This window comes from Podarcis cretensis (genome assembly GCF_951804945.1).
Source record: "Podarcis cretensis genome assembly, chromosome: 12".
Lineage (NCBI taxonomy): Eukaryota > Metazoa > Chordata > Lepidosauria > Squamata > Lacertidae > Podarcis > Podarcis cretensis.
In genome coordinates, this window is record NC_137181.1 from 61072107 (window position 1) to 61100094 (window position 27988).

Consider the following 27988-nt stretch of genomic DNA (forward strand, 5'->3'; position numbering starts at 1 on the left):
AGCATCAAATGAATGGTAAGAGCAGACAATATTCCTCTAGACTGCAGCAACTTTCATCTCAAGACTTGCAGGGGGGGGGGGGAGAGTAGCAGCCGCCGCAGGGAGAAGGGTTTCTTGAAGCCTTTTCCAACCAAAGCTACAATAATGCCTGATTGCATTACCGGTTTCTTAAAGGCAAGCGGTCTATTACTTTAATGCAGCCTTGCCGCCCTCCTGCCCGCTCTGCGTGCGTGTGTGCTTCTAATTGCACAACGGGAAGGGGGGGGGACATCTGCATTGGAGCCTTCCGCAGTCCTCTTTACTCGCTTCACAACCGGGATGCTGAGATTCTGATTCTAGTACTTAGGACCGCTCGGAAGACTTGCTTGCTGGACTGCCTTCGCTTGTGCATCCCAGGAGGTTGGAACACAGAGAGCCTGTACCATCTCGCTTCGAAGGGGGAACACCTGAGAAGTCAGCAAAACAGGGGGCCACCTCCCCCCACCCCCTTCCTTTTAGAAACGGATAAAGGGGGAAAGGAGGCGAGGAGCAGGAAAACGCCCCGCCAGGCTGACGAGCCTCCGCTTCTAAGTTCAGCACCAGGGACAGCGCCACCAGCGCCGCCGATCGCTGAGCGAGGCCGCCTCCCGCTTCCCCGGCAGCAGCCCCTCCGGAGCAGCCCCGGCTCCCGGCCAGGGGCGGAGGGGGCGGGAGCTGGGGGTGTTTCTTTTGCTTTTGCTTTGAAACTAGGCAAGTGCCGAAGAGTTGCAGAGAGGGGGCTCTTGCCCTGGCGAAGAGGAGGAGCCGCCGGAGAAGGCAGAGAAGCCGAAGGAGGGGAGAGGAGGTTTTCCCATCCCAGCTCTTTCCAACCCCACCCCCCACCGAGCTCTCCCTCCCTCCCTCCCTCCCTCCCTCCCTCTCGGTTGCTGGTTATGCTGCCTCTGCTGCTAGTCGTGGCCACGGCGGCGGCGGCGGCGTTTCCTCTTGCTGGCGAGCGATGAACGCAGGAGGCGAGAGCGTCTAAGGCAGCTCCTCTGCGGCGCCGGGAGGGTCCCGGTCTCCCGCTCCTTCGCTCTCCTTGATCCCACTGCGTGGCTGGCTCGCCGGTTGGCGCTGCGTGAGCGCTCCGCGTCGCCGTATATAGAGAGAGGCGAGCAGGGAAGCTCCCGGAAGCAGCCAGCCCTCCGCTGTGCGCAAGGAAGGGCTCGCTGCAGCGGTGCCAGCACCGGCAGAGAGAGGCGCTTTCCCTCGCCTCTCCCTTCCTGATACCCCGCTCGAAACCCCTGTTCCCATTAGGACCTCGAAGAGGGGGCGCAGGACCACCGGGAAAGGAAAAACGAAGTCCCCGGGACTTGAATTCGGAGAGACAGAGAGAGAGAGAGAAAGAGAGAGATCTACCCCCGGCGAGCAGAGGGCAGATCCGACGGAGAGGAGGATCCGACGGCTCTTCTGCACCTGGCGCCTTGGACTAACGAGGAGCCTGGAAGCACAGGATGGTGGTGGTTCTCCGAGCCGGCTGCCGGGCAGCTCTCTTCCTGTGGATTTTCAGCAACATCAGCTGCAGAGCCCGGACAGCTCTGCCGTCCTCCCGTGAGTACCTCGTTTCTGTATTAAACTGGCCAGGGCGGTTCGGTAGGGAGAATCGGATTCCCTAGTCGGAGCTCGAATTCGGTGCTGGTTTGGTGCTGGTGTCTCTTTTTTGGGCGATCACCGCAACAGCAGGAGGCTTGTGGATCTGGTCCACTATTTCCGTGGCGAGGGTGCTGTTGGAGAGAGGTTGTTGTCGATCCTCACCTAGACCTAGGCTTGCTAGTGGGCTCTCTCGGAAGTTCTTTGTCCATTCTTTGGTGGGATTGGCAGCGGTTTGACTTTCAAGTGCCAGGGGCGTTGGGCGCTATGACTCGGGATTTTCCTGCTGATCTGGTTGGAGAAGGCTTGATTTAGGAAGAAATACAAAGTTTTCCTTCTTAAAGCAAAATAGGTGAAGTTGGACTAAGCCGTTGCCTCTGTGTTTCATTCTTGAGAAAGGGATGTTTGTTAAGTAAACGATGAGCAAAGAGTTGGTGGGTGAGAGGGTTGCATCCCAGGGCACTTTGAGAGGGGCCTAACTCTGTTGCCAGATCTGTTGAGCTAAGGGCAAGTTGAAACACTGAAAGTCGAAAATGACTGTAAGCTTTTAGCGTTGGTTGGCGGATGCCAGACTGAAGTATTTAACCACCTCTCCAGACTCTATAAAGAGGGTTGTTGTAGCGTTATCAAAAATACAACTTTTACTTCAAAGATCTGCAGTTTCCTTTTTACGTTCACAGTGATCTGGAAAGCAGACGCTGCACGCCTGTGGCTCAGTGTGCTAGTTTTGCTGTTTGTTTTGGAGTGTGGGCAGTGCATGCTGTGTTCTTGTAATAAATCATCTTGAAAATTTAATAGCCAATGTACAATTCTTGATATTTGACTCAGCACCTTTGCATCTGTTACCTTCAGTTCTAGAAAATAAAAAGCACTACTTTATTTATAGGAAGAAGGGGAGAAATGCCAGAGCAGATCCTTGAAGTCTGGAGATTCTTTGCAGTTCCTTGGTGATTAAGTAAATGCACTTTGCACTTGATCTGGTGAAATTTCATTTATGTTTATGTGAAATATGCCACACTTGAGACTTGGCATACCATGGTTGAACCCTGAAAATAACTGGCATTTATTCAGTCCCAAATGCAAGGGATTATTTTCCAATGTCTGTGATACATTTGAAAGATACCATGTATGACACAACGAAAAACATGGTTCAGTATATGAACCAAATAATTGCACACTGCAAACTGGTTTGAGCAATGTCGCGCTCTCTTTCAGAAACAATCCAATAAGGATTTTTTTGTGCTTGGTGCGCATGGTTTATCCCATATAGATTCTGAATGTGAATGTCTTCCAGTTAATGGTAAAAGGTGGTGTGTAACACCACAGGAAGTCAAGAAAGACCTGGTTGTACCTTTCCTCTGGCTTCTGCAAGCTCAGTCCGTTCTAGATGGTGTATTGAAACTCAACCCTTCTACATTTTTCTTTATGTTCACGTAAATGTACCCTGCATCATATTTTTAAACTGTCTCTGTATAGCACTGTTGCTGTATCAACTTGCAGGGTAGCTAGTTTGTGTTACCTCCTAGTGTTGTATCATAATGCAAGAAGTTTGTCCATGTGCACTGATTTGTGGTACTTGTTTTAATGTTACTCAAGCTTGGATGCAGGCAATTATGCAACCATTATTTGCTTGTTTTAAAAAAATTGGACAAGAACCTTCTGTAAGTAAAATTTCCATGTTGTCTCTTTTGAAAACAAAACCAAACCCCATTCTCTACTGTATATGCAACATATGGATATCATATAGCTATACTTTCCTAGTTTCCTAGATTCAATAGTTATTTTTTAATTATTACCTTGTGATCCCTTGTTGCCAGTATTGGAGAAGGCAGAAGAGGGATTGGCTGCTAACAGATGAATAGTTGCATAAAGCAAATCAAGCAATATAAGTACATCTGCTTTCTTGAACAAACCCAATTACATCCTGGCAAATGAAAAGTGCATGAAAAACATTCCTGCAGAGAATCGTAAAGGTATATCCTTCCAAGTGACAGTGAAGGAGCAAGAAAGGAGGTTTAGTTTGCTCTCAGATTTGGTAATGTTACTTGAACACTGTGATATGTGAGACTTTGGCAGATGAAATTAATCTGCAAACTGATGTCCAGTTTGATAGCGCCATAGAAATTAGTTGGGTTTTTTTTGAGAGGGTAATTACAGAGCTACCCATTACTGAGCAGTTTTGAAGTTTTCTGCCTTAATGTCCTGCTGTTGAAATGGGAACTGGAAGACTAAACTGGACTATTTACTGCATATGGAGTTCTGAGGGTGATCTACAGCCTCTCAAAGGCAGTGGCAGAACTCTGTTGATTTTAATGCATCTGGAAGATGCCACCCACAAATACCTTGAAAATGCAAGGATGACCTGCTAGGTTGCTGAATGGCTGTTGAAATGGGAGCTGAAAGATTAAACTAAAGGACTATTTACTAGGAAATGCAAGACTATCTTTGGTTGTGTGTGGAAATTGCTGAAGTCACTGCACATTTTCATGTGGAAGTGTGCACAAAGGAGTGTGAAATATGACAGAGCAGCACCAAAAGTTTACTTGCACTCGTTCTACAAGTTACTGTTTTGAAAGCTGCTCCTTCACACAAGAAACTACATATTGCTCTGTAGTTGGTTCTATTGTGCTAGAACTAGAGCACCAAGTATTTGTATTATTTTTAGTAGAGAGAGCTGAAAATACTTCTTTTTAAACTTTTACATATTTTTCCATATGGTTTGGCCAAGTCGTTTCACTAAAAATAATAATTATTTGTTGAAAGGCCATCAAGAGCAAATGTTCACATTTCAATATTACCATTATATAGTTTAAAATAAATATGAGTTTCAGATATACTATAATAATAATGCAATGTAAATAAAATGTTCTATCCCTTGTGAACTGTACCGTATTGGAAGGAAACATTTATCAGACCCAACCATAAGCAGCTGTACCTACTGATGGTCTTATGACAAGGTTTAAAAACAATGATCTGAAGACTCTTAACTGTTTGCATCAAGGATAATGAGCAGCTTAGCCAGGAGAGGTCATCACAAGACAAAAAGTAACATGGAAAATAAAATTTAATACTTTCCCCCTCCTTTACTCTCACTTTGGAATAGGCTGAGAAGGAAGCAAATGCAGTCAGGCTTAGACAGTGTGTGTGCTTATAGGCTCTTCTTGGCAAATTATCTTTTCTACTCAGTACATAAATGTAACCAAATGAGCACTTTTTGAGCTTTCTATAGATAGTTTAATGCAACCTAATTATGGAACCATTGCCTTTCACAGCAGGGTTCTGCTCAGTTCTGCTTGTTTATGTGTGAGTGAAGTTGGCTCCAAGCAGGCACCTTACTTGGGAAACTGCAATTGAAGCTATAACAATATGATAGTTTCTATAGCTTAGCTGATAGTGAAATGTATCACCCTGTGTTGATCAGGAGTAAAAACCCAACATGCAGAGAAACTTTTTATTATGCACATGTATGCACACTGTGTAATATAAGTTGACTGACACACAGACACATCAATAGTAATGATGCTAATTCATACGAAGGAATGGAAGATGCACAGAAACGGACAGTATGAGCAGGGAATTAAACCCACAGCCTGATCAACATATTCTACCTAGGCAGTAAAATGCTTAGAATGTTGCTTAAATGAAAGCGGTACATAAATTGTCCAAATGTATAAATAAACATGCATAGCTTCCTAGCAATGCATAGCGGACATTGACAATGGGGTAGTGTGCACATTGGCCAGCCAATATCCATACTTTCCTGCAGCAGCCATACATATTACCCAATGTGAAAAGTACCCACTGTTTTGTGATTTGTGTGTGTGAATTGACCAATGGTGATAATGTAATTATTACAGTCCTACATAATGACATTTTGAAAATAATCTGTTAGGTGATAAAAGCTTCTAGAATCAAAGATTCATAGAAGTGTAGAGTTGGAGGGGATCCCAAGGGCCATCTAGTCCAACCCCTGCAAGGCAGGAATCTCAGCTCAAGCATCCAAGACAGACGGCAAACCAGCCTCTGCTTAAAAGCCTCCAAGGAAGGAGAGTCTGCCACCTTCCAAGGGAGTCCGCTCCATTGTCAAACAGCCCTCAGAGAGATCGTGGGATGGTTATCTGATTTTTATTTTTTAATTTATTTTTAATAAATAAACCCTTGCTCCTGTGTATGTATTATTATTACTTTTTAGTGAGTGATATACAGAAATGGATCTTTTACGTCTTACCAACTGTAGAAAACCCTGCAATTCTAGGAAGGAGTGGAGAAGGAAGGAGAATTTACATGCTGAAAATTCTCACAGTTCACATTTCTTTCTGTCCTTAAAAGATTCATTTTTACTTGCAACTCAACTCAAAAGGAAAGAATATTTAGCCATGCCCTGCTTACAGTAGAAATCTTTCCCCTTTGCTAGCTGCTAGATTAGGTACCGATTCTTCTGGATTTCTTAATGCACCCAGCTGCAAGGGTGGAGAATCAGACTGGTTTTAAGTTCATTTACATTTATATATCTTTTAATAGTGTGCTTCAATAAAAGAAAAATAACCGTTGGCCAGTTGACAATCTGCAGCCTATTTGTATTTCATTTATGTTTGGATGTTTTGTTTGTGCTTCACACAAACTAGCATGTGGGTGCAGCAGCCAAGACAATATGCCTAAGGGACCATCGTTGGGAAAACCCCCAAAACTGCCAGGCTAGCTAACTGTTTGGTTTCTAACATTAATGTTATGTTGGTATCCAGCATGGTTGAAAATTGCCCTGCTGAGCCCTCTTTGCCCAATACACACTGGGCAGAGACTTCCACTGACTGCTCATGTTGTCCTGTGTGTGCAAACACAGTCATTACCCAAAGCGGTTGGCAGATCATAAGCAATGCACTAATGGCCAATCTGGTTAATACCAATCACCATCAATATTTCAAAGTGTTGGCCTCCTGTGTTTTGATTTCCAAAAGACTCGCAGAGCTTTCTCAAGTTTTCTTCATGCTTATATGCTTAATACAGTGAAGCCCAGACAACCCCTATTTCAGCAGCAGCAGCAGCTGCTGTGACAGGGACTAATGTAACAATATTTAATGTTTGAATCAAAAGCCAAAAGCTACAGCTACACTTGGGTAAGTTTGCATCTGACTTCTGGTTCACAGGAGAACAAATTTTCCTTGAGGAGTTTCTTAGCCATTTCAGCTCAGGCCTTGGAGAAACCTTGTGAAGCATCATGTGTCACATTCAGTTTCTGAAAATGCTTAGAAATATTCCAGATATGGCACTACGTGAAGACTCGGAGCGATAAACTGTGTATATGTTCCTGTCTTAAATGCCTGGGCAGGAGCCTATTCTGTGTTCTCTTGGGAAGATCTAGATTCCATATACATTGAACAGAGTGGCATATCTCATTACTGGTCACACATCTCTATAGACTGCCAACACACATGAACATACAAAACTGCCTGATAATGAGTTTTAATACTCAGTAATTGACTTAGGGAGGCTGGGCAAATGTGTGGTCTCCGGCAGAGGAGCTTGGAGCCTCTTTACTGCACCCTAGTCCCTTTTACTGCCATGCTATGCTGAGTTAAGCCAAGTTTGGCATTGTGTCTTGTCCCAGCTAGACTGGTGGTTAAGCTGTTTATTGATTGATTGATTGATTGATTGATTGAATTTGTATACCACCCTGTACCCACAGGTCTCAGGGCAGTCATTCACTAACCACAAACTGTAGCCCAGGCCTGTTCTTCAATATATCTTGTGGTTAGCAAGGAGAAAGCTTAACCATGAGTTCTGGTTCAGATGACCTGCTGAGCCAAACCTCGGCTTAGCTCAGTGTAGTGTGGCATAAAAAGGGGTTGGGGAGGAGCAAAGCAGCTGTGAGCCCCTTTTGGGGATCCTGAACATTTGCAGTCCTTTGAAACCATAGTTTTGATTATTGTGTCATACAAACCCACCCAATGCTTACAATGACCAATAGCAATTCTGCAAGATCTCAGGCCAGAGGTTTTTCTTATCTTGCTAGCTGTGTTTTTTTTATCCAAAGATTAAACTTTGAACCTCCTCTGTGCTGTTTATCCACTCACCATTCTTTTTTCTTTTTGTATCATGTCTATTAAGTTGTAAGGCTGTGAAAAAGGCCTGTCTTGGCTGATAATAACCATAACCATAACCATAACCATAATGCAATATTTGTAAGTGCCTGGGAAGGAATACAATTGGGAAAGGAGTTGGTAGAAAACTGATGGTTATATATTAGAGTGACCAATATGAACAAACTCTTTATTCTCTTTCCTCGTATAGCACTAACCTTTATTGTTTAATTTCAGTTGATATTGTCTGCTGGATGATGTTTAGATGGTACTTGCTGCTGGTCTGATTTAAACTTTTATGTTGTGATTGCTGTTATGTTTTTGTTATGTTGGTTTGCTGCTTTGGGTATCCTACTGGATCCGAACACAGTATAAATGTTCATATATATATATATATATATATATATGTAAAACCCTGTGAAATCATTTCTTTAAATGCACCATTGAGAATACTGACATCCTTGTCTGCATACACTTCAGACTTGTGATTTCTTCATGATAATCCACCACCCATATCGATCCTGGAAGTACAAATGACAATACAGAGAATGAAGATGGGGAAAGCACTGGGGCCGGACGGACTTACAGCAATTTATTATAAAAAGTTCCAGTGTAAACAAGTTTTGATGGACGTAATAATGGATTACTGAATGGTTTAGTTTATGTAAAATATGCAGGGATTTATGATATGCAAAATGAACCATGGAAAGAGAAGAAGGGAAGTCATTGACATTTTAAGGCTGTTTAAATGAATATTCTAAATTGTAAAACAGAAAATTTAATAAAAATAATACACAGATAATCCAGCACCTCTGAAACTGACATGAACAAGAGATGTGCAAGAAAGGAAACATGGATCGCAAATAAATTGCATATTTGAACAAGAGATGAAATAATAGTGTCCTTGCAATTGCCATATATTTGTTTGCAGGGGCTTCAGTATATGCATGCAGTTGCTGCCGTCTCTTCTGCTAGTTGGGAAATACATCACACCCAGAGATTACAATGACTTCAAAACATTTTCAACCACCCTGGAAACAAGGAGGCAAGACACACAAGCTGGGCAGACGGGGCCGCATTTATTAATTTAGCACAACAGATTTGCAGAAGGGAATCGTAGTACAGGACACTCACTGCAGATAGCAAACTAGGGGAGGCAACCCTTCCAAAGGTAAGAGGCATTTCATCTGTCCCTTTCCCATGACCCCAGTCTGGTCTCTAGGAGCTGAAGAGTGGTGGTGACAAACCATTTCAACCACATACAAACAAAATGCAGGAGACTTTGGGGGAGTCAGGGAACGATTAAATAGCCCTGCCCTCCACATGCCACCACACAGGGCTGGCTCACCCATGAGGCAAGGTGAGACAACTACTTTGGGTGGCAGGATCCACAGGGGCAGCGGATCTGGTCTCCAGGGAATGCATTGCCTGCTGCTTCTGTCACGGTGGCAGCAACAGCTGTGGGGCACTCCTTGGAGGCAGATCTGCTCCCTCCATGCCACCTCTACCTTGACCTCTTAGCCAATAGGAGGTGCTACTAGTTTCCTCCAACCCTTGTTCCCAGTGTAGATCTTTATTCCCCCCTTGTTCATGATGTAAATGTGGATAGATTCAGAACTTACAGGGTTAAGAAGTTCTGAGTGACGTCTCACATTCCTGAGGCGTGGCCAAGGTTTCACAGAGGGGAGTGTTTTTGCTCTGTGTTTTTTCTGTTCCGTGCTTCTGACGGTGAAAGGAGCAAAATGAGCGCTCTGTCGCCGGGTGATCTATGAGTTGTTTATCTACACGATTAAAGACTGAAAGATATACGCACTAACGCCTGAGTGTGTTTGATTCGGTACACACACGCACAGCAACAGTTTCTACGCTGCGAAGCTCTGCTACAAGTAGCTGCCGGAGGACGGAGAGCTGAGAGGCGCAAGGAAGTGTGCTGGGCTCCAATCCAAAAGCTACGCTAATTCCACAGTAAATCTTCACTCACCCCTTATCCCTGGCCAGGCGGGGGACACTCTTTTGTGGTTTGCCTCAGATGCTGAAATGTATTGAGCCAGCCCTGCTGCCCCAGCATGCATGTGCACACAGGGGGCCAGATGCCCATCAGACAGAGAAGCTACTGCACACTTGGAATACAGGTGCTCTCTGCCTGTGTCCTGCAGAACTAGCTGTAAAGAACCAAGGACACTACGTGTGTGCATGCTACATTTTGCATACAGTTGCTAATTTTGGCTTGGCTTTGCTGCTTTTTGAGGAAAAAATTCTAATTGTTCAATGCAGGCTTTCATTATAAAGTGCCTTGAGCATGCTGCTATGAAAAGTGGCATTGTAATTTGATAAGAAAATATTAAAGAACTGCCCGCTACAAACAGGATCTTACTAGAGCAAAACATGGCACAGATGTAAGATTTTTTTTTGAATTATTTCTTATACTTTACATGTTGTTGTTGTTTAGTCGTTTAGTCGTGTCCGACTCTTCGTGACACCCTGGACCAGAGCACGCCAGGCACTCCTGTCTTCCACTGCCTCCCACAGTTTGGTCAAACTCATGCTGATAGCTTCGAGAACACTATCCAACCATCTCGTCCTCTGTCGTCCCCTTCTCCTTGTGCCCTCCATCTTTCCCAACATCAGGGTCTTTTCTAGGGAGTCTTCTCTTCTTATGAGGTGGCCAAAGTATTGGAGCCTCAGCTTCTGGATCTGTCCTTCCAGTGAGCACTCAGGGCTGGTTTCCTTAAGAATGGAGAGGTTTGATCTTCTTGCAGTCCATGGGACTCTCAAGAGTCTCCTCCAGCACCATAATTCAAAAGGATCAATTCTTCAGCGATCAGCCTTCTTTATGGTCCAGCTCTCACTTCCATACATCACTACTGGGAAAACCATAGCTTTAACTACACAGACCTTTGTCAGCATGGTGACGTCTCTGCTTTTTAAGATGCTGTCTAGGTTTGTCATTGCTTTTCTCCCAAGAAGCAGGCGTCTTTTAATTTCGTGGCTGCTGTCACCATCTGCAGTGATCATGGAGCCCAAGAAAGTAAAATATCTCACTGCCTCCATTTCTTCCCCTTCTATTTGCCAGGAGGTGATGGGACCAGTGGCCATGATCTTCATTTATTTGATGTTGAGCTTCAGACCATATTGCACTCTCCTCTTTCACCCTCATTAAGAGCTTCTTTAATTTCTCCTCACTTTCTGCCATCAAGGTTGTGTCATCTGCATATCTGAGGTTGTTGATATTTCTTCCGGCGACCTTAATTCCGGCTTGGGATTCATCCAGCCCAGCCTTTCACATGATGAATTCTGCATATAAGTTAAATAGGCAGGGAGACAATATACATCCTTGCCGTACTCCTTTCCCAATTTTGAACCAATCAGTTGTTCCATATCCAGTTCTAACTGTAACTTCTTGTCCCACATAGAGATTTCTCAGGAGACAGATGAGGCGATCAGGCACTCCCATTTCTTTAAGAACTTGCCATAGTTTGCTGTGGTCGACACAGTCAAAGGCTTTTGCATAGTCAATAAAGCAGAAGTAGATGTCTTTCTGGAACTCTCTAGCTTTCTCCATAATTCAGCGCATGTTTGCAATTTGGTCTCTGGTTCCTCTGCCCCTTCAAAATCCAGCTTGCACTTCTGGGAGTTCTTGGTCCACATACTGCTTATGCCTGCCTTGTAGAATTTTAAGCATAACCTTGCTAGCGTGTGAAATGAGTGCAATTGTGCGGTAGTTGGAGCATTCTTTGGCACTGCCCTTCTTGGGGATTGGGATGTAGACTGATCTTCTCCAATCCTCTGGCCACTGCTGAGTTTTCTAAATTTGCTGGCATATTGAGTGTAGCACCTTGACAGCATCATCGTTTAAAATTTTAAATAGTTCAGCTGGAATATCATCACTTCCACTGGCCTTGTTATTTGCAGTGCTTTTTAAGGCCCATTTGACTTCACTCTCCAGGATGTCTGGCTCAAGGTCAGGAACCACACTACTTGGGGTGTACGAGACATCCATTTATTTCTGGTATAATTCCTCTGTGTATTCTTGCCACCTATTCTTGATGTCTTCTGCTTCTGTTAGGTCCTTTCCATTTTTGTCCTTTATTATGGAAATCTTTGTACGAAATGTTCCTTTCATATCTCCAATTTTCTTGAACAGATCTCTGGTTCTTCCCATTCTATTGCTTTCCTCTATTTCTTTGCATTGCTTGTTTAAGAAGGTCTTCTTGTCTCTCCTTGCTATTCTTTGGAAATCTGCATTCAATTTCCTGTATGTTTCACGATCTCCCTTGCATTTTGCTTGCCTTCTCTCCCCCGCTATTTGTAAGGCCTCATTGGACAGCCACTTTGCTTTCTTGCATTTCCTTTTCATTGGGATGGTTTTCGTTGCTGCCTCCTGTATAATGTTGCAAGCCTCCATCCATAGTTCTTCAGGCACTCTGTCTAGCAAATCTAAATCCTTAAACCTGTTCCTCACTTCCACTGTGTATTCATAAGGGATTTGATTTAGATTGTATCTTACCGGCCCAGTGGTTTTTTCCTACTTTCTTCAGTTTAAGCTTGACTTTTGCTATAAGAAGCTGATGATCTGAGCCACAGTCAGCTCCAGGTCTTGTTTTTGCTGACTGTATAGAGCTTCTCCATCTTTGGCTGCAGAGAATATAATCAATCTGATTTTGATGCTGCCCATCAGGTGATATCCATGTGTAGAGTCGTCTCTTGTGTTGTTAGAGAAGAGTGTTTGTGATGACCAGCTTGTTCTCTTGGCAAAACTCTATTAGCCTATGCCCTGCTTCATTTTGAAGTCCAAGTCTGAACTTGCCAGTTGTTCCTTTTATCTCTTGATTCCCTACTTTAGCATTCCAATAACCTATAATGAAAAGAACATCCTTCTTTGGTGTCATTTCTATAAGGTGTTGTAAGTCTTCATAGAATTGGTCAATTTCAGTTTCTTCGGCACCAGTGGTTGGTACATAAACTTGGATAAACTTCAGGGAAGTTTTTAATCTGTGATATTTTAGTGTATTTTTGGTTTTTATGGAAGCCGCCCAGAGTGGCTGGGGAGACCCAGCCAGATGGGCGGGGTACAAATAATAAATTATTATTATTATTATTATTGGATTACTGTGATGTTAAAAGGTCTGCCTTGGATTCGTATTGAGATCATTCTATCATTTTTGAGATTGCATCCCAGTACAGCTTTCACGACTCTTTTGTTGACTATGAGGGCCACTCCATTTCTTTTATGGGATTCTTGCCCACAGTAGTAGATATGATGGTCATCCGAACTAAATTTGCCCATTCCCATCCATTTTAGTTCACTGATGCCCAGGATGTCAATATTTATTCTTGCCATCTCATTTTTGACCACATCCAACTTACCAAGGTTCATTGTTCTTACATTCCAGGTTCCTATGCAATATTTTTCTTTACAGCATTGGACTTTCCTTTCGCTTCCAGGCATATCCGCAGCTGAGCGTCCTTTTGGCTTTGGCCCAGCCACTTCATCAGCTCTGAATCTACTTGTACTTGTCCTCCACTCTTCCTCAGTAGCATGTTGGACGCCTTCCAACCTGAGGGGCTCATCTTCCAGCGCCATAACTTTTATATGCCTGTTGTCTTTGTCCATGGAGTTTTCTTGGCAGGGATACTAGAGTGGCTTGCCAGTTCCTGCTCCAGGTGGATCACATTTGGTCAAAACTCTCCACTATGACCTGTCCATCTTGGGTGCCCTGCATGGCATAGCTCATAGCTTCTCTGAGTTATTCAAGCCCCTTCACCACGGCAAGGCAGTGATCCATGAAGGGGACTTTACATGACTTTATGAATAAAATCACATTTAGTAGTGCATGTTATCCTTCTGTTCAGTGCATAGTCAATGGATCAGCTTTTAGCCAAAGTTTGCTGAACTTATGTCCACAGTCAAATACTTGGTTCCTCATGAGGACCTTAAAAATGACTTTTAAAAACCCTTTGGCTTTTCTCACAAAGAAGCCTTCTGAATACTAATTCTGCAGGCCTCTTCTCATAACTGTTCTGGCTCCCAAGTTTCTATCCACCTCACAACTGTACCTTTTCTAAAATGAACTTGTTGATATATTATGTAATGTAATGTTTTTAACGGCACACAATTGATTGCTGTGGCTTGACTAAGACACTTTTATCATATAATCTTTAAGGCTTCAGAATCTCTCCTGACAGTAATAACACCAAAAATATCGATTGTTTGTATACTGTATGGAAAGACACTGCACATAGCTTATATTTTTCTACAGTGGAAGGTAGTTAAGTAAGTACCAACACTCCTTTTGGGGCTATGTTTTACCTGCTTTCACCACCAACATTTTTCTGGTAATATAAATTGGCTTTAAGTGCCAGAGATACAGCTAGTTTCAAACCATAGTTTATTGTGTCAGTGTTCAACTCTGAATTAGAATCTCTTCCTCTTAGTATTAGTTTTCAGTTTGTTCCCAAAGGTATCATAACAATCAAAACAACTGCAACAACATAAGCTCTTACCTAAGTCAAATAATAGTAAGCTTGCCTAATAAAGTACTGTCCACAGTTTATTAACATGTATATCAAATATCAAGGATAGAAAATACAAATTCCACACAGTCATGCCTATAAATTTCATCAGTGCAACAACAAAGATTAAATGTGCCACATGTTAGCAGCGATAATTCAGAGTACAATATTTTCATCCTTCACAGTATTGAGAACAGAGTGAGTATGTAACTGAGCGAAAGGGGAAGGAAGCACATTTCATGACTGTGTTTGGCAGTACTGAATAGCTCTTCCACTTTCTATTATTATTATTATTAGTTGCACTGAAATAGAAAGCATATAATATATGCAGGGTAATAACTGACAAGGGTTTGGGGGATTTGGGGAAATATTTAATCCCCTGCCCTATTTTGGGTTCTGACAGTGAAATGGGCAAATGTTTGGCACAACCTAGTAGCAATATATACCCTGGTAGCAATGCCTTTTTGGCTCATTTTACCAAATGAGAGGTAGGTCAGTCTGAGATTACCCCCAAGGCTGGCCCAACCAGCACTGAGAAGGCAGGGGCATGTACAGCCGATGAGCCCCCGATGACCTCCTTGCCCCTCCTCCCTGCTACCTCTGGGGCTGCCTCTGCACCCCTTCACCCACTGGAAGTGGCCCCTGCTGCGCTGGCACTGGTTGCCAATCCATCTGGGCGGGCACTCACACTGGTTGGTGCTGGGCTGGCAGCACCCTCTGTTGGCACACGACTTGTCACACTTCTTCGCCTTGGCAGCCACTCCACCTCTGGCCACTGCCAGACCCAACAGGAAAAGGACAGTGGCCAGCCAGAGCGGGCACCTGTGGAGGAGGAGGGCAAAGAGGCCACGCCACTTGCGGGCCCACTGCTTCATCACCTGAGGTAAAATGTACAGAAATGTGGAGAAGAGAGCCCTGGGAGGAGGTGGGCAGCAGCTGCAAGAGCCTCTGTCTCTCAGCTTTGCACTGGTGGGCAGTGGCTGGCGAGAGCTGTGGCATGGCCTCCTTCTTCCTGGAGTGACAGAGGTCCGTGAGGCTCAACCTTAGTGCTCACTCTCCTCCTCACACAACAATTCTGAGAAGGAGGAGGCAGAGCATTGTGTGCCCCCACCCCCAGCATCCGCTCCCAATGACGTTGGCGTTGAAAGACCCTGGCGGTGGAGGGGGGGGGGATAGGGAGGGAGATAAAAATAAGAGAGACCATAGAGAGTGGGAGTGCTAGTGTGCCACAGGCAAGTGCCTCTCTACAGCAGAACATCATAGAGAGGCTAATCTGCCTATGCGTATTATGAAACTCAGCCAAGTCTATGGCTTTCTAAACTGAGAAGCAAGAAGCACGGATACAAAATTGAGTGGATAAGAAATACAGTACAATATTTTCCTTTTGACTGTGCATGCTCTAAAAATGGATTTCTCCAGCAAAACATAGGTATGTCTGATAATGAGCTTGCTAATAGTTATCTAATAACATTATCATATATTACCCAAGTATATGGAAATGATGCATGATCCTGATCTATAGTGTGTTGAATCTGCAGTTATTTCTGAATAGATGTTGTGATGGGAGTCAATATGGTTATGTGCAAGGAAGCTGTAATATGAATTATAGCTTTGCTTGGGTGGGTTATACTTTTATTGGTAAACATGTTCAGGCATTGATTTTCTGCCCCCCCCCCCATTAATAATTGAAATACATGCAGAGAGAAATGTAACTTAAAAAATCATTCAAAGGCTATTAAGTGTTGCTGCATCCTAAGGCCCAGTTCAGCACCCCACTCTGTTCAGCAAACCACTTAAAAATTTGCTGAGATGTGTGTTTCTCTCTGTGTGTATACTGAACTATGACCAAGATACATGGAATACTACAAAATTGGGTCCTATGATAACGTCACTGGCAGTAGCAAGGCTTTATGTGTTAGTAATACAGAATGATAGTAAGGGTGTTAAGAGAGAACAACAGCTATATTACCATATCATTTTCATGGGATTTCTCAGATACTGAGAAACTAGGGCAAATTGTTGTTGTTGTTTAGTCGTTTAGTCGTGTCCGACTCTTTGTGACCCCATGGACCAGAACAGGCCAGGCACTTCTGTCTTGCACTGCCTCCTGCAGTTTAGTCAAACTCATGCTGGTAGCTTTGAGAACACTATGCAACCATCTCGTCCTCTGTCATCCCCTTCTCCTTGTGCCCTCCATCTTTCCCAACATCAGGGTCTTTTCCAGGGAGTCTTCTCTTCTCATGAGGTGGCCAAAGTATTGGAGTCTCAGCTTCAGGATCTGTCCTTCCAGTGAGCACTCAGGGCTGATTTCCTGAAGAATGGATAGGTTTGATCTTCTTGCAGTCCATGGGACTCTCAAGAGTCTTCTCCAGTCCAATGCTGTAAAGAAAAATATTGCATAGGAACCTGGAATGTAAGAACCATGAACCTTGGTAAGGTGGATGTGGTCAAAAATGAGATGGCAAGAATAAATATTGACATCCTGGGCATCAGTGAACTAAATTGGATGGGAATGGGCAAATTTAGTTCGGATGACCATCATATCTACTACTGTGGGCAAGAATCCCATAAAAGAAATGGAGTGGCCCTCATAGTCAACAAAAGAGTGGCAAGAGCTGTACTGGGATGCAATCTCCCCCTTCATGGATCACTGCCTTGCCGTGGCGAAGGGGCTTGAATAACTCAGAGAAGCTATGAACTATGCCGAGCAGGGCACATATATATCTGTGGATTATGGAGGGGATTTCTGCTTCCTGTACCACTGAGGTTGTTGATGAGAGGAAGATGCAGTGCAGCCTTGACTTTCCCTTGTCCTGATTGTGGGATGGGTTATATATATTAATTGCAATTTATCTCTCCAGGTGCCCATGTGTGTGGTTGAACAGTTTCAAAATCCCATCCTTGGCATCTGATTGTAGTATAAACAGCTTCAGGCATGTTCCTTGAGCTGCAGCTGCACCCTCATGGATGATTACAGAAAAAGAGAGGAACAGGAAGTACACAGAGCCCTCTCTTCCAATTGTATTTCTATGGTCTGAGTATCTGTTTATCAGCAATACAGCTCTGTGGTACTTAGCCCCTTCTCAGGTTAACTTGTAGGAATACCCTTTTGTTAGGTTTGGCTGCTAATCACCCACATTAGTGATCAAGTGGTCTCATAGAGCCATAATAATAATAATAATTTATTATTTATACCCCGCCCATCTGGCTGAGTTTCCCCAGCCACTCTGGGCGGCTCCCAATCAGTCCTGTCCCACTACTTGCTATGAAGCGATGTGGTCTGCTGCAGTCCCTCAGCCCTGAGAATTTGTTGCTGAGGAGACACCAGGCTTCTCTTTCACTTGGCTGTTATCTGTATTGTGTTCTCATAGTGGCCTCAGTGATCAGGACGTGTAATGAAGTTGGAATGATCTTGCCGTAAGGACTTCTCGGTTATGGAGCACAAGCACTCTGGCATAGAGACACACACAAGCCACACACAAAACCATGAAATGTGTATATATGGCTGATGAGTGAAGTTGTATGGGGACATTTGACCATACAATGGCTAATAATATTTATAATAATCAGGCCACCTTGAATCCTGGACCCAGCCTGCAAGCACCTGAAGGCTGTCCCTGCTCTGATACTGCATAAATCACCCCAGAGCTCCATGCAGATCTTGCCACAGGTTGACTGCAAATATTCCTGGAGGTGGCAGAAAAACCTCATGTGGGTAAAATATATCTCAGAGTGAAGATAGGGTGGTTGTAGATCAGCAGTGTGTATTTTGTGCAATAGTGTGTATTCTGTAGAGTGCAACTAACTAGAATACACAACAACAGGCTCAGGCAACCCAATAAGCCGTTTTGGGGTTTTTTTGTAGAAGCCCCCAGGCCCTGGAGATGGCCAAAAAGCAACAGTATCACCCATAATATAACGAGCACTGACTTTTTGCGATGGCAAGGAATGTAGAACTTGAAGCCTGGTATGAAAGCTGCCAGATTTTGAGAACAATTTCATGCTGGTATATTCAGTGCTGTGGTTTCCATTTATGTAATCATTATCATTATCTCCAGGCTCAGCGTGTTCAATTCCTTCAACCTTTGCCCTCTAGGGGTTGCTTTCTGCACCATGGCCCATCTCTGTTGTCTTTCTCTGAAAATGTTCCAATTTGACTACTTCTTTCTTAAACTGTAACACCCAGAACTGGACCGACTACTGGCAGAGGAGGTCTGACTAGTGCAAAATGACGCGGAGCTTTTGTTTCTTGTATCTTGGAAACTACATTCTTCTAAAGCAGCCTAAAGTCACATTTGCCTCCCCACACCCACCCTCTGGCCGTATCAGCTTCTGACTCAAGTTCAGCTTGTGACTGACTACATCCCTGAGATCCTTTCTGCCAAAGGCAATATATAGGCATTGCCAGGCCATCAGGAGGGCTACCTAATTCTTGGCAATTGGAGGGTCAGAGTATTTAAGGAGACTTTTGGTTTGAGAATCTCAGCAATAGAACTTCAGTTCATGACTGAAGTTTACAAAACTGAGCCATGTAATGAATATTTGAGTTTTGCTACATAGCAAGATATTCTCTATCATGAATTCTAAAGTCATTTCTCCCAAGTTGTTTAAAGGTTTGCCTTTAACACCCCTGGTAAGCATTATCTTCATTATGAAGGATGTTCAGCCATGAGGTTTAATTCACCCCCCCCCAATCCTGGCTGGAGAAGGAAATTGCTTTTAGTTTTATATTGTCTTGAATGGTGAAGCTCAATCTATGTACTTTTCATCATGATATGATGCCACCTACTTAGAGCTTGGTTATCTCTGTATAGCACTACCAGCATTAATCATTTTTTATTGTGGGGATAGAATCTGGTAAGAATCTGACAATGTGATTTCTACTACAAAGTGTAGGCTTATTTTAGCTAGCAATTCATATTTGGATTATCCGAGAAAACTAAAGGCATCAAACTTGTCTAGAAACACTCCCCTGGGGAGCTGGGCTAACAGTTTCATGAGGAAATCTGTTCTATCACAGACTCAGGCTTAATTTGAGCCAGGGCTCAGCCCAGAAACTTAATAGGACATATTAACGCACAGAACACCATCTCCTGGTAGATGTGAATGCAATTTACAGATATTGATCCTCCTAGCATGCACATGCCCCTGAGGAATACTGATTACACAGTTTGCACTAGGGGAACACTGCACACCTCCCTAAATGTTTCTGAGCATGTACAGACTGTCTGTTTGCCATAGCATCCAACTCTTACCAAGTAGCAGCGGTCGCTTAAAGGGCTGAAATGCATATTTCCATACCGCCACCACCAGGTCCCCATCAGTGTCCAGTGTGTGGATTTCCAGTGGGTGTATGTGGTACATGCACAGATCTCCTCCCTTCATGCCTGCCCTCTCTCACACACACATGCACACAGCCCACGTTCAGTTTCTGGACTCCTCTGAGGGTAGATGGTGTACTTTCCATCTTATTCCACAAAAGAGTCCTCAATCTGCTGAAATTTTGGCTAATTCTGATTTAAGCATCTATGGGCATAAGGAACCCCAGGATCTGCTTTATATTTTGTCAGACCAACAACCCATTTAGCACAATGTCATCTCCACTGACCAGCAGCATCTCTCCACAGTTTGAGGCTGTGAATCCTTCCCAACAACACTTAGAAATGCCAGAGATTGAACCTGGGAGCATTTGCATGCAAGGCAGTTTCTCTGCCACTGAGTTGCAGCACTTCTTCAGCCCCTTAAGAGACACCAGAGCCATGAATTTAAACCTTGCAGATGCCACAAAACTGCAACAACCAGAAATAAACAGAACCGTCAGCTGAGCCAAAAAATAAAACTTATCAAGAAACAGCAACAATGCTTTCAAGTCAACATGTAGGAGGTGAAAAGAATGTCCTTGCTAATCCTTTATTTAAGCAAACCCACAAAGACAAGCACAGTACTCAGTAGTTTTCAGACTTGGGCAAAGTGCGGTGGCATGTTTGACATTCTGCTAGAGTTCAAAGGGTGGCATAAAAGAGAGGCTGCTTCCCAAAGAAGAAAAGTACTATTTACAAATATAGGCTGTTATTTATACAGCTAACTCAATATTCTCTGGGAGTTTGTTTCTATTCTTTATTTAATAGTGCTGATTAAAGAGGAAGAAATGAATTTGGGGGTGATGAAAGATTTCATGGCAATTTGGAAATGTAAAGAGCTGGAAGCCTCTATTAATCCAGTGCATAGAGAGACATCAAACTGAAATTGTTCTGCTGTCGTTTTTAATGAGAATATGGCTTTACATTGGCTCTTTTGCTTAGGGGATTAATTCTCACAAAAGATTTCTGTGGTTTTTTTTAAAAAAAGTCTGGTGTTTTGCTAAGTTATAAAAACGTTAGGAACAATTTCTTCTTCCAACTTCAGGGTTTTAAGGGAGTGTCAGGTCCATCCCCCCCCCCCCCCGCAATGCAGGAATCTCAACTAAAGCATCCATGACAGGTGACCATCCAGCCTCTGCTTAAAAACCTCCAAGGAAGGAGAGTCCTTCAAGTCAGCCTGCGTGGGTCCTCCTCCCTCAGTGAGTCAGTCTCCTCCCTGCCATTATCATCTGCCACTGCTGCTGCTGCTCACCTTCCCCTTCATTGATAGCAGCTGTTTGCCCACCAAGCTCAGGGGCAAGTGGGCAGTGGCAACTCTTTCTCACCACTACTGTTTCCTGTGTGTGAGAGAAGTGAGAAGTGAGAAAACAAGCAAGCAGGATGCAATGGTGAAGCAGAGGAGCAGGCTCAGTGGGTCCCTCAAGGAGGTGTGGTTCCTCAGCAGGTGCCTGACCATGCAGATCCTTGATGCTAGCTCTGCTATGGGAGATGGGTCTGATTCCTAGCTAAAGAGCAGAGTTGACTTACATCCTAGTTGGTTCATTGAACAGCCACAAGGCAGAGATACATTAAAGGAAAGTGTCTTATTTGTAGTATTGAAATGGGACTCTGTACCTACCACCACATGTCCCTTGGTCACAGCTAAAAGCATTCAAGTCCTCCTGTGCTGAGCAGGGAGTCTGTGGGAATATGGTCATTTGTCCATAAGAGCATGGGCAAAAGTTCTTATTATTGCAAGGTGATTTCATAGCAGAAAGCATTGCTTGGAGCATGATCAACGCGTGGAGAGCTCATGCTGCCTGATGATTGGCCCACGTAAGCATAGCCTGATCAAATACGTGGTCTGGTGTGATGGCATGAGACCGATGTATTGTATTGTCTTTTATCTGCTGACTGAGGAAAAGCGCTCTCCTTGAATTTGTATCGTTTCTTGGACATACAATAAAGGTTGGGGCTACAGCAGCTTCAGAGGAGAGCTGCGGCCAGATTTCTGCAACCCATCTTGGTGTGAGACTGATTATTTTACGGATGGCGAGCGGGTTCTCGTCAGGAGTCAGGCTAGATAACTTCTCAGTTTACCCTCAACTCCAAAATGCTACAATTCCACATTAAGAGTTGTTAGCTATGGTAGCAAAAATGGAACCTCCATGTTAAAAGGGAGCATAGCTCTGCATACGGATGGCTGGTGGCAAATCACTGGAGGTTTACTGTCTTCATGCATTGCTTATGGGTTTCCTGGAGGCATCTTGCTTTCCTGGAGGCATCTTGCTGGTTGGAAACAGGATGTTGGGCTGCATGGATTCTTGACTGGACCCTTCTGGGCTCTTCTTACATTTTCACATTCTGAGGATCAGCACAAAGCCACCCAGCTTCAGTCAAAGCTTCTCCTAAGATTACACCTCCACACCTCTACTCAGAGCTATTGCAGGTTGAGAATCTCTTTCATTTGCCCATTCAAATCCTCCAGAAGGAAACACTAGAAAACTCTCTAGGTCTTGGGCCTCCCAAAAGGTGAAGAAGAGCTTGCCGTACTGAGACATTGAACTGATTTTGAGGCAGGGTGAGAGAGCAGGAAAGGAAGGCAGATGCATGCATACGCATTAAAGCAACAACATTGGGTTGCTGGGTTGTGAACCACATGCACAAACAATGCACATTTGCATAATGATGCTAATTAGAGTTGAGGCCCTCCTTGGTGCTAGATGGTGGGGGTGAGAGAGGGCATTTTCATCCCCATTGCAATTTGATTGGAAGTAACACTCTAAGTCTCTGAGGCTTGTCATATGCATTGTTGTGTATCACTTGAGAGGTAGTGTAGTTTAGTGTACTGGCTAAAAAGACTGAGTCCTGGGTTTTGATTCAGCCATCAAATCACTTAGAAGGCCTTAGACAAACCATGATCTCTCTGAGCCCCTATGTACTCATACAGGAATAAAAATACTGACCCATTTGACAGGATAGTTGAGGTTATATCTGTGAGGTTTTTCCAATATCTGGCATGTACTTTATAAATGATAAATAATTTTTATAGGTGTTATTGGCTCTAGATCTTGTTTGATCAGATCTATTATTCCATAATTTCAAATGTGGCTTTGTGGGAGGCCCAAAGCTGTTGAATCATCATCCTCACATCCCAGTTACAAAGTCATTTTCTGGAACTACTGTGGGAAGTTTCTTTGATTTTTCTTTTTCTCCTTTTTTAAAAAATAAAAAAACCACACATTCTACTGATGACTTTATTTGGCCTAATTTTATACCCATAAAAAAGATAATCACTTCCATGAATTTTCTGTCAGTAATATATTTATTCCTATCATATGGACAAATGGCATTCATTGCTAGTTCAAATTATCTATTTATCAGTCTTTTTATATCCTTCCAAATGTGTGTGACTCCAGTTCACAAAACAAAAATGCTTTAATTGTTGTTGACAGGATGTAAAAGTTCTTGGAACTATTTATGTTACACTAAAGCAATGTTCTTTCATGTAGTGCAACAGTCCGTATATTGCCAAAGGATCCCATTGGTTGATCTATATGTATGTAATTTAAGGAACAGTAAAAGTGACAAGGTTATAGCAGATGAACAGATCTGAGCACTGTCATTTCAAATAACGGCTGAAATAATGGTGCTTCTGAAGTACTTTGGCAGATGGCTTGACAATACTTAGCTGACATTATGCTATGTTTCTTTGACACAATGCAGTATGTTTGCTGCAAAAATAATAATTCCAAAGTTTGCAACAAACAGTGTGTTCAGTCCTAGAATTGCAGCACATGCCATTTCATCACAGTCTCTATAACAAATCTGTTCTAGGTGTCATCATAAATAGATGAGATCAGCATTTTTTATTATAATGTCGAAATTCATGCTATAATGTGTAAGCTTGGAATAAATATACTAAAATTAATAGGGCAAAACTGAAAGTACCTATTGCTGTCTTAAACAGTTATGGCAGCATTCCCCGTTGGCAAGTAGTATATTATTGCTATTTTTTAATAATAATAATAATAATAATAATAATAATAATAATAATAATGTGATTTTCACTCATTCTGAATTAACTTTGCCACTTTTCAGACATTCAAGTATGCATATTTAATGCCTATTTGGAGAGAGACAGCAAGCCCCATCCTTGACCTGCATGTGATCTGGTTCTGCTTGTGCAGCATGGCCAATGGACAGGGGTGATGGGTGTTTTCGTTCAGCAACACCTGGTGGGCCCAGAGTTCCCACACCTGCAACAGGGCTTGCCCTGAGTGCCACTTAAATGTAAACCCTGGTGATTATGTCCAGTTGGCTTGGAGCCACCTGACATTTTATGGCATCAGGTGACTGAAAGGTGGATGAGGCTGCCCACCTCTTGAAAGGGCCTGGCGGTGGAGTGGACCCCTGTTCTGGGCATTCTTAGTAGAGAACAGAGACTGACAGGTAGTGGGTGCCCTGCATTTGTAAATATAGCATTACAAGGCCCCTGATCAATCATTGTGGCTTTCCATGGGTTCAGGTCTTTCTCACCCATGTTACCTTTTTAATTTTAAAAATAATGGTTTTATTGATTTCCAATATATAACAACAATTGCATAAAAGAGAGAAAGATACAAAAGCAAAATCCCTGCTCTAGGATGGATCAATCTAGTCAAATTTGCCAAAGTCCAATCTATGATTTTGGTGGTTGCCATTCTTCAGGATGCTACTTGACGACATCATTTTTACTAAAATTTAATGTGAGATGTTCTCCATTCAAAGCATTGTAAACCACCCTGTGATCCTCGGATGAAGGGCAGTATATACACACACACACACACACACACATATATATATAAAGAAATGTGCTATGTTACAGAATTATGCTCTCTCCTCCAAAGCAGCTACTCTCCCAATGAGCTGCAGGCCTTTTCAGGTGGTGCTTAAGGATGCTACCCTCTGGTCTCCTCCTGAAAAAGTGGGAGAAAAGCAGCCATCTTCTTGACCAGCAAATCAACCCCGCACAACACAGCCAGCCAGGAAGCCATCTTAACCAGAGAAATGGGAAATTAACCAAGAAAATTCTGTGGAATAATTCATCTCACTGGACTGCATAAAGGGCATTCGGCAGAATTTTGGGGTGGAAAAGGTTTAAGATGGGGGACTTAACTGTGTTGTGCCCTTCCCAGAGCACTGTTAATATCACAAAACATGCCAGTGTGTATATTAGGAGAAATTTGCACTAAGATGCTGAAGAATTTTCATGAGACCTTAAAAACAAATGAAACCTGATGAGGCAATGTGGGGAACAAAAGATTGGGGGGGGGGGAGAGAGAAAATGAGAGAAAACCAAATTTGACATATATTTGCCTTTCCCTACCAATGCTTTTATCCGGACCTCCTGAAAATCCTGTCAGCACTTGAATGATGAAAAATGACTTTTTATTTACTTTTTGCAGTCCTGTGGCCCATAAAAAGGGAAGTCCTTTAACAAGAAATTGAAATGAGCACAGTACTAGGAATATCCTCCACTCAGCGTTTTCCTTCTGCCTTAAGACAAGAGGGAGCGTGTGATTTTTGAAAGCTGGATGACAAAATGCAAAGGCACTTTCACAGCCAATTTCTTGCAACGGGTGACGACTGTAATGTGTCTGACATGTACCAGAATCAGTAACGCTGTATCCAGCGTGCCCTGAAGAACTGAAACTGTCGCTTGATATTCTGTGGAAAAGACTCCAGGAGTAACTTCAAACACACTGTCAGCACCTTGTAGGACTTGTTCATTTCCCTTCAGGTGAGGGCAACAATAGCTTTCAGCCTGAATGGCTTTCTTCATGTTGGGGAAAGAGAATACAGCATATATCTTTCCCTGGACCATGTTTGAAAATGACTGCCAGTATTCGGAGCTGAAGACCTTAAATATTAGCTGTGGTTAATGCACTTACTTACTGTAGATTTGCCAGTAAACTGTCACTTCAGAGAGAAAGAGATGGTAAATAATTTGCACTTAAACCCTTGCCACACCTGCCCTGCTCCTGCTCCTTCTTGCTCCTCCTTGTCACCTGTGCTGCCACCACTTTGTAGTCCTTTCAAATATGTCTCTGGGAGGGTTGTGGATTTATTTTGTTTTTGCTCTTCCTTATGTTACATATTTGGTGTTTTAATTTTGTAGATTTATGCTGTGAGCTATTGCATTTATTCTTCTCCAAGGGGGTCAAGGTGGCATACATGGCTCTGTGATTTCTCTGTAGTCCTGGCAATTTGTTATGAAAACCTCAAACACTCTCTGAAAGGGTGCCTATATAAGCAGTGTTGTGAATTTTTACCATAATAACTGAGTTTCATGGCTGCATTGTCATAGATGAGAGCTGTTGTAGCACCCTGCTTGTGGTTAACACTTAGCTGGAATGAAATATTCAACGCAGCAATAGAGAAATTAAAATAGTAATTTATTTGTCAGACAAATAAATATGAGGCACAGTGGTATATGGTTACCAAGCTCTGGCCTGGCCTCTTGCCATTCTGGCCAGCACTTATATTTCCTTAATCCAGCCCCCTTGCTCCTCCTGTGGCTGCCTCTGTCCAATCAGCCTGGTTGAAATTCCTATTGGCTGTTTGCTAGAGCCAATCACAAAAGATACACCCATTTCCTTCTTGCCCTTTTATGGAAAATAAAAAGCTATATATTCTTCTATCTATAAATGACAAATAAGTAGTAATATATCTTACATGTGTCTCAACAAGGAATCTTAATTACCAGCTCACCTCTTACCCTCCTTGCCCTATTGCCTTCCAAAACAGATAATTAATCTTGAATTTTTATCTTATGCATATGTCAAGGATTTAGTTCACATCAACATTGAGAGATCTCCTTCATTTGAAGGTTTCTAAACAAAAGGCCTGACAACCATATATCAGGAGCGCTCGATTGGCGTCTTCTGTCTGGCAAGGGGCTTGGCTAGTGGCTGACTTAATTTCAGGATAGTTACAACTCTTACAGCTATATGAAATAAGAATCTAGCATTTCTTAAATCCTTTGCATAATTATATTTAAACTAATATATTTAATACATAAATAACCTTTTAAAAGGAAAAGAAATCTTAAAAGGATCTTAGTTTAAGAAACAAACAGCTTTAGAAAAGATTTCCCAGAAAATGTTCTGTTTCTGCCAGCTAGATGCTTTTTCACTGCTCTTGACCTTCTTAACCTTAGGAAGAAGATATGGCTCATTTTACTATTTATCCACCCTTAATTTGTAGGGTCAGTGTAACCTTGGCTGTCAGCCTGTAATTCCCTTTTTACGACTTTGAGAATTGTTTTCTGCTATAAATCAGGGGGGCCCCTTGTCTAGGAGTAAAAATATCTTGCCAAGGTTTTTAGGCAACTGGTCTTCTAAGACTGGTCTTTTAAGATACAGGCCCTGATTAAACATATAAGCTTTAATAAAAATGCAGGCTTATGATTAGATGCCTCATTGTGGGTGTTGATTTAAACACCTTTACCAACACACTGCTGTTATAGGTGTAGTGTCCTAAAATACTTTTCTTTTTTTTCTTATAAAGAACAACAGCTGGGGGGGGGGGGGGCTGAACATCCTTAGAGAAGTATCCACACATTACAGGCTTATAAAGCTGGTTTGACATTCATTTATCCTCTTCATGGAACTGTAGTTTTGCAAGGAGGCCTAGTGATCTCTGATATATATTATTATATTTATTATACAAACTACAACTCACAGGATACCATGACAGTTAAAATGGTATGAAACTGATAAAAACTAACAGGTTAGCCTGAGAGACAGTGATTGCAACAAGGTCACATGGTGCATTGGCTTATTTTAACTTTGTTCTCCCAGGTCCTACTCCATTTAATAGCCCCCCCACCTTATTCCACATTGTGCAGATATTCAAGCACACAAGGCATCTTGCAAGAAATTCCAGAGGTGCTGGCTTTAAGCTAATGCAAAGACTACAGGTGGAGGCGATTTTAGCCTGCCTTGCTCTTCATCACCTGCATCCACTGTTCACCTGCTTCTCACTGCATCTTTGAAAGCTGAGTCAGGTTTTCTTCTTCCTGTGAAGCATCCCAACTGTGTTTCATATAGTGGGGCGAAACATCCAGTTCTGATGATATTAGAAACTCTGAGTTTTATTGGCTTGGAAAGAGAATAAAAGGGAAATGACAGTATAAATGACAACAATAAATATCCAGTTATAATAAGATCCCATGCTTCTAGCCCTATGCATTGCTCAGATCTCATACCACCCCACTCACACATAAAAACAAAATTCACCACAGCCAATCATAAACAAACAGCCACCCCCTAGGCCACCCCCAACCTCTCTCAACACCAAGGGAATGCAGGCGAATAGTAAAGAGAACCCACACAAGCGACGCTGACACAAAACCCCACACAAACATCAAGTAGAATAGATGCATTGCAACCGCACCCCACCCCACTC

General features: G+C 42.9%; 1 protein-coding gene across 1 annotated transcript in view; it reads left to right on the forward strand.

Moving 5' to 3' along the window:
• Positions 1-1156: 1156 nt before the first annotated feature.
• The window catches only part of CNTNAP2 (contactin associated protein 2), a 1037318-nt gene continuing 1010486 nt past the window's right edge, over positions 1157-27988 (forward strand). Inside the window, exon 1 of the mRNA XM_079947520.1 lies at positions 1157-1569. Within this exon, the coding sequence (XP_079803646.1) occupies positions 1473-1569 (97 nt within the window). The 5' untranslated portion in view covers positions 1157-1472. The remainder of the gene's footprint in view (positions 1570-27988) is intronic.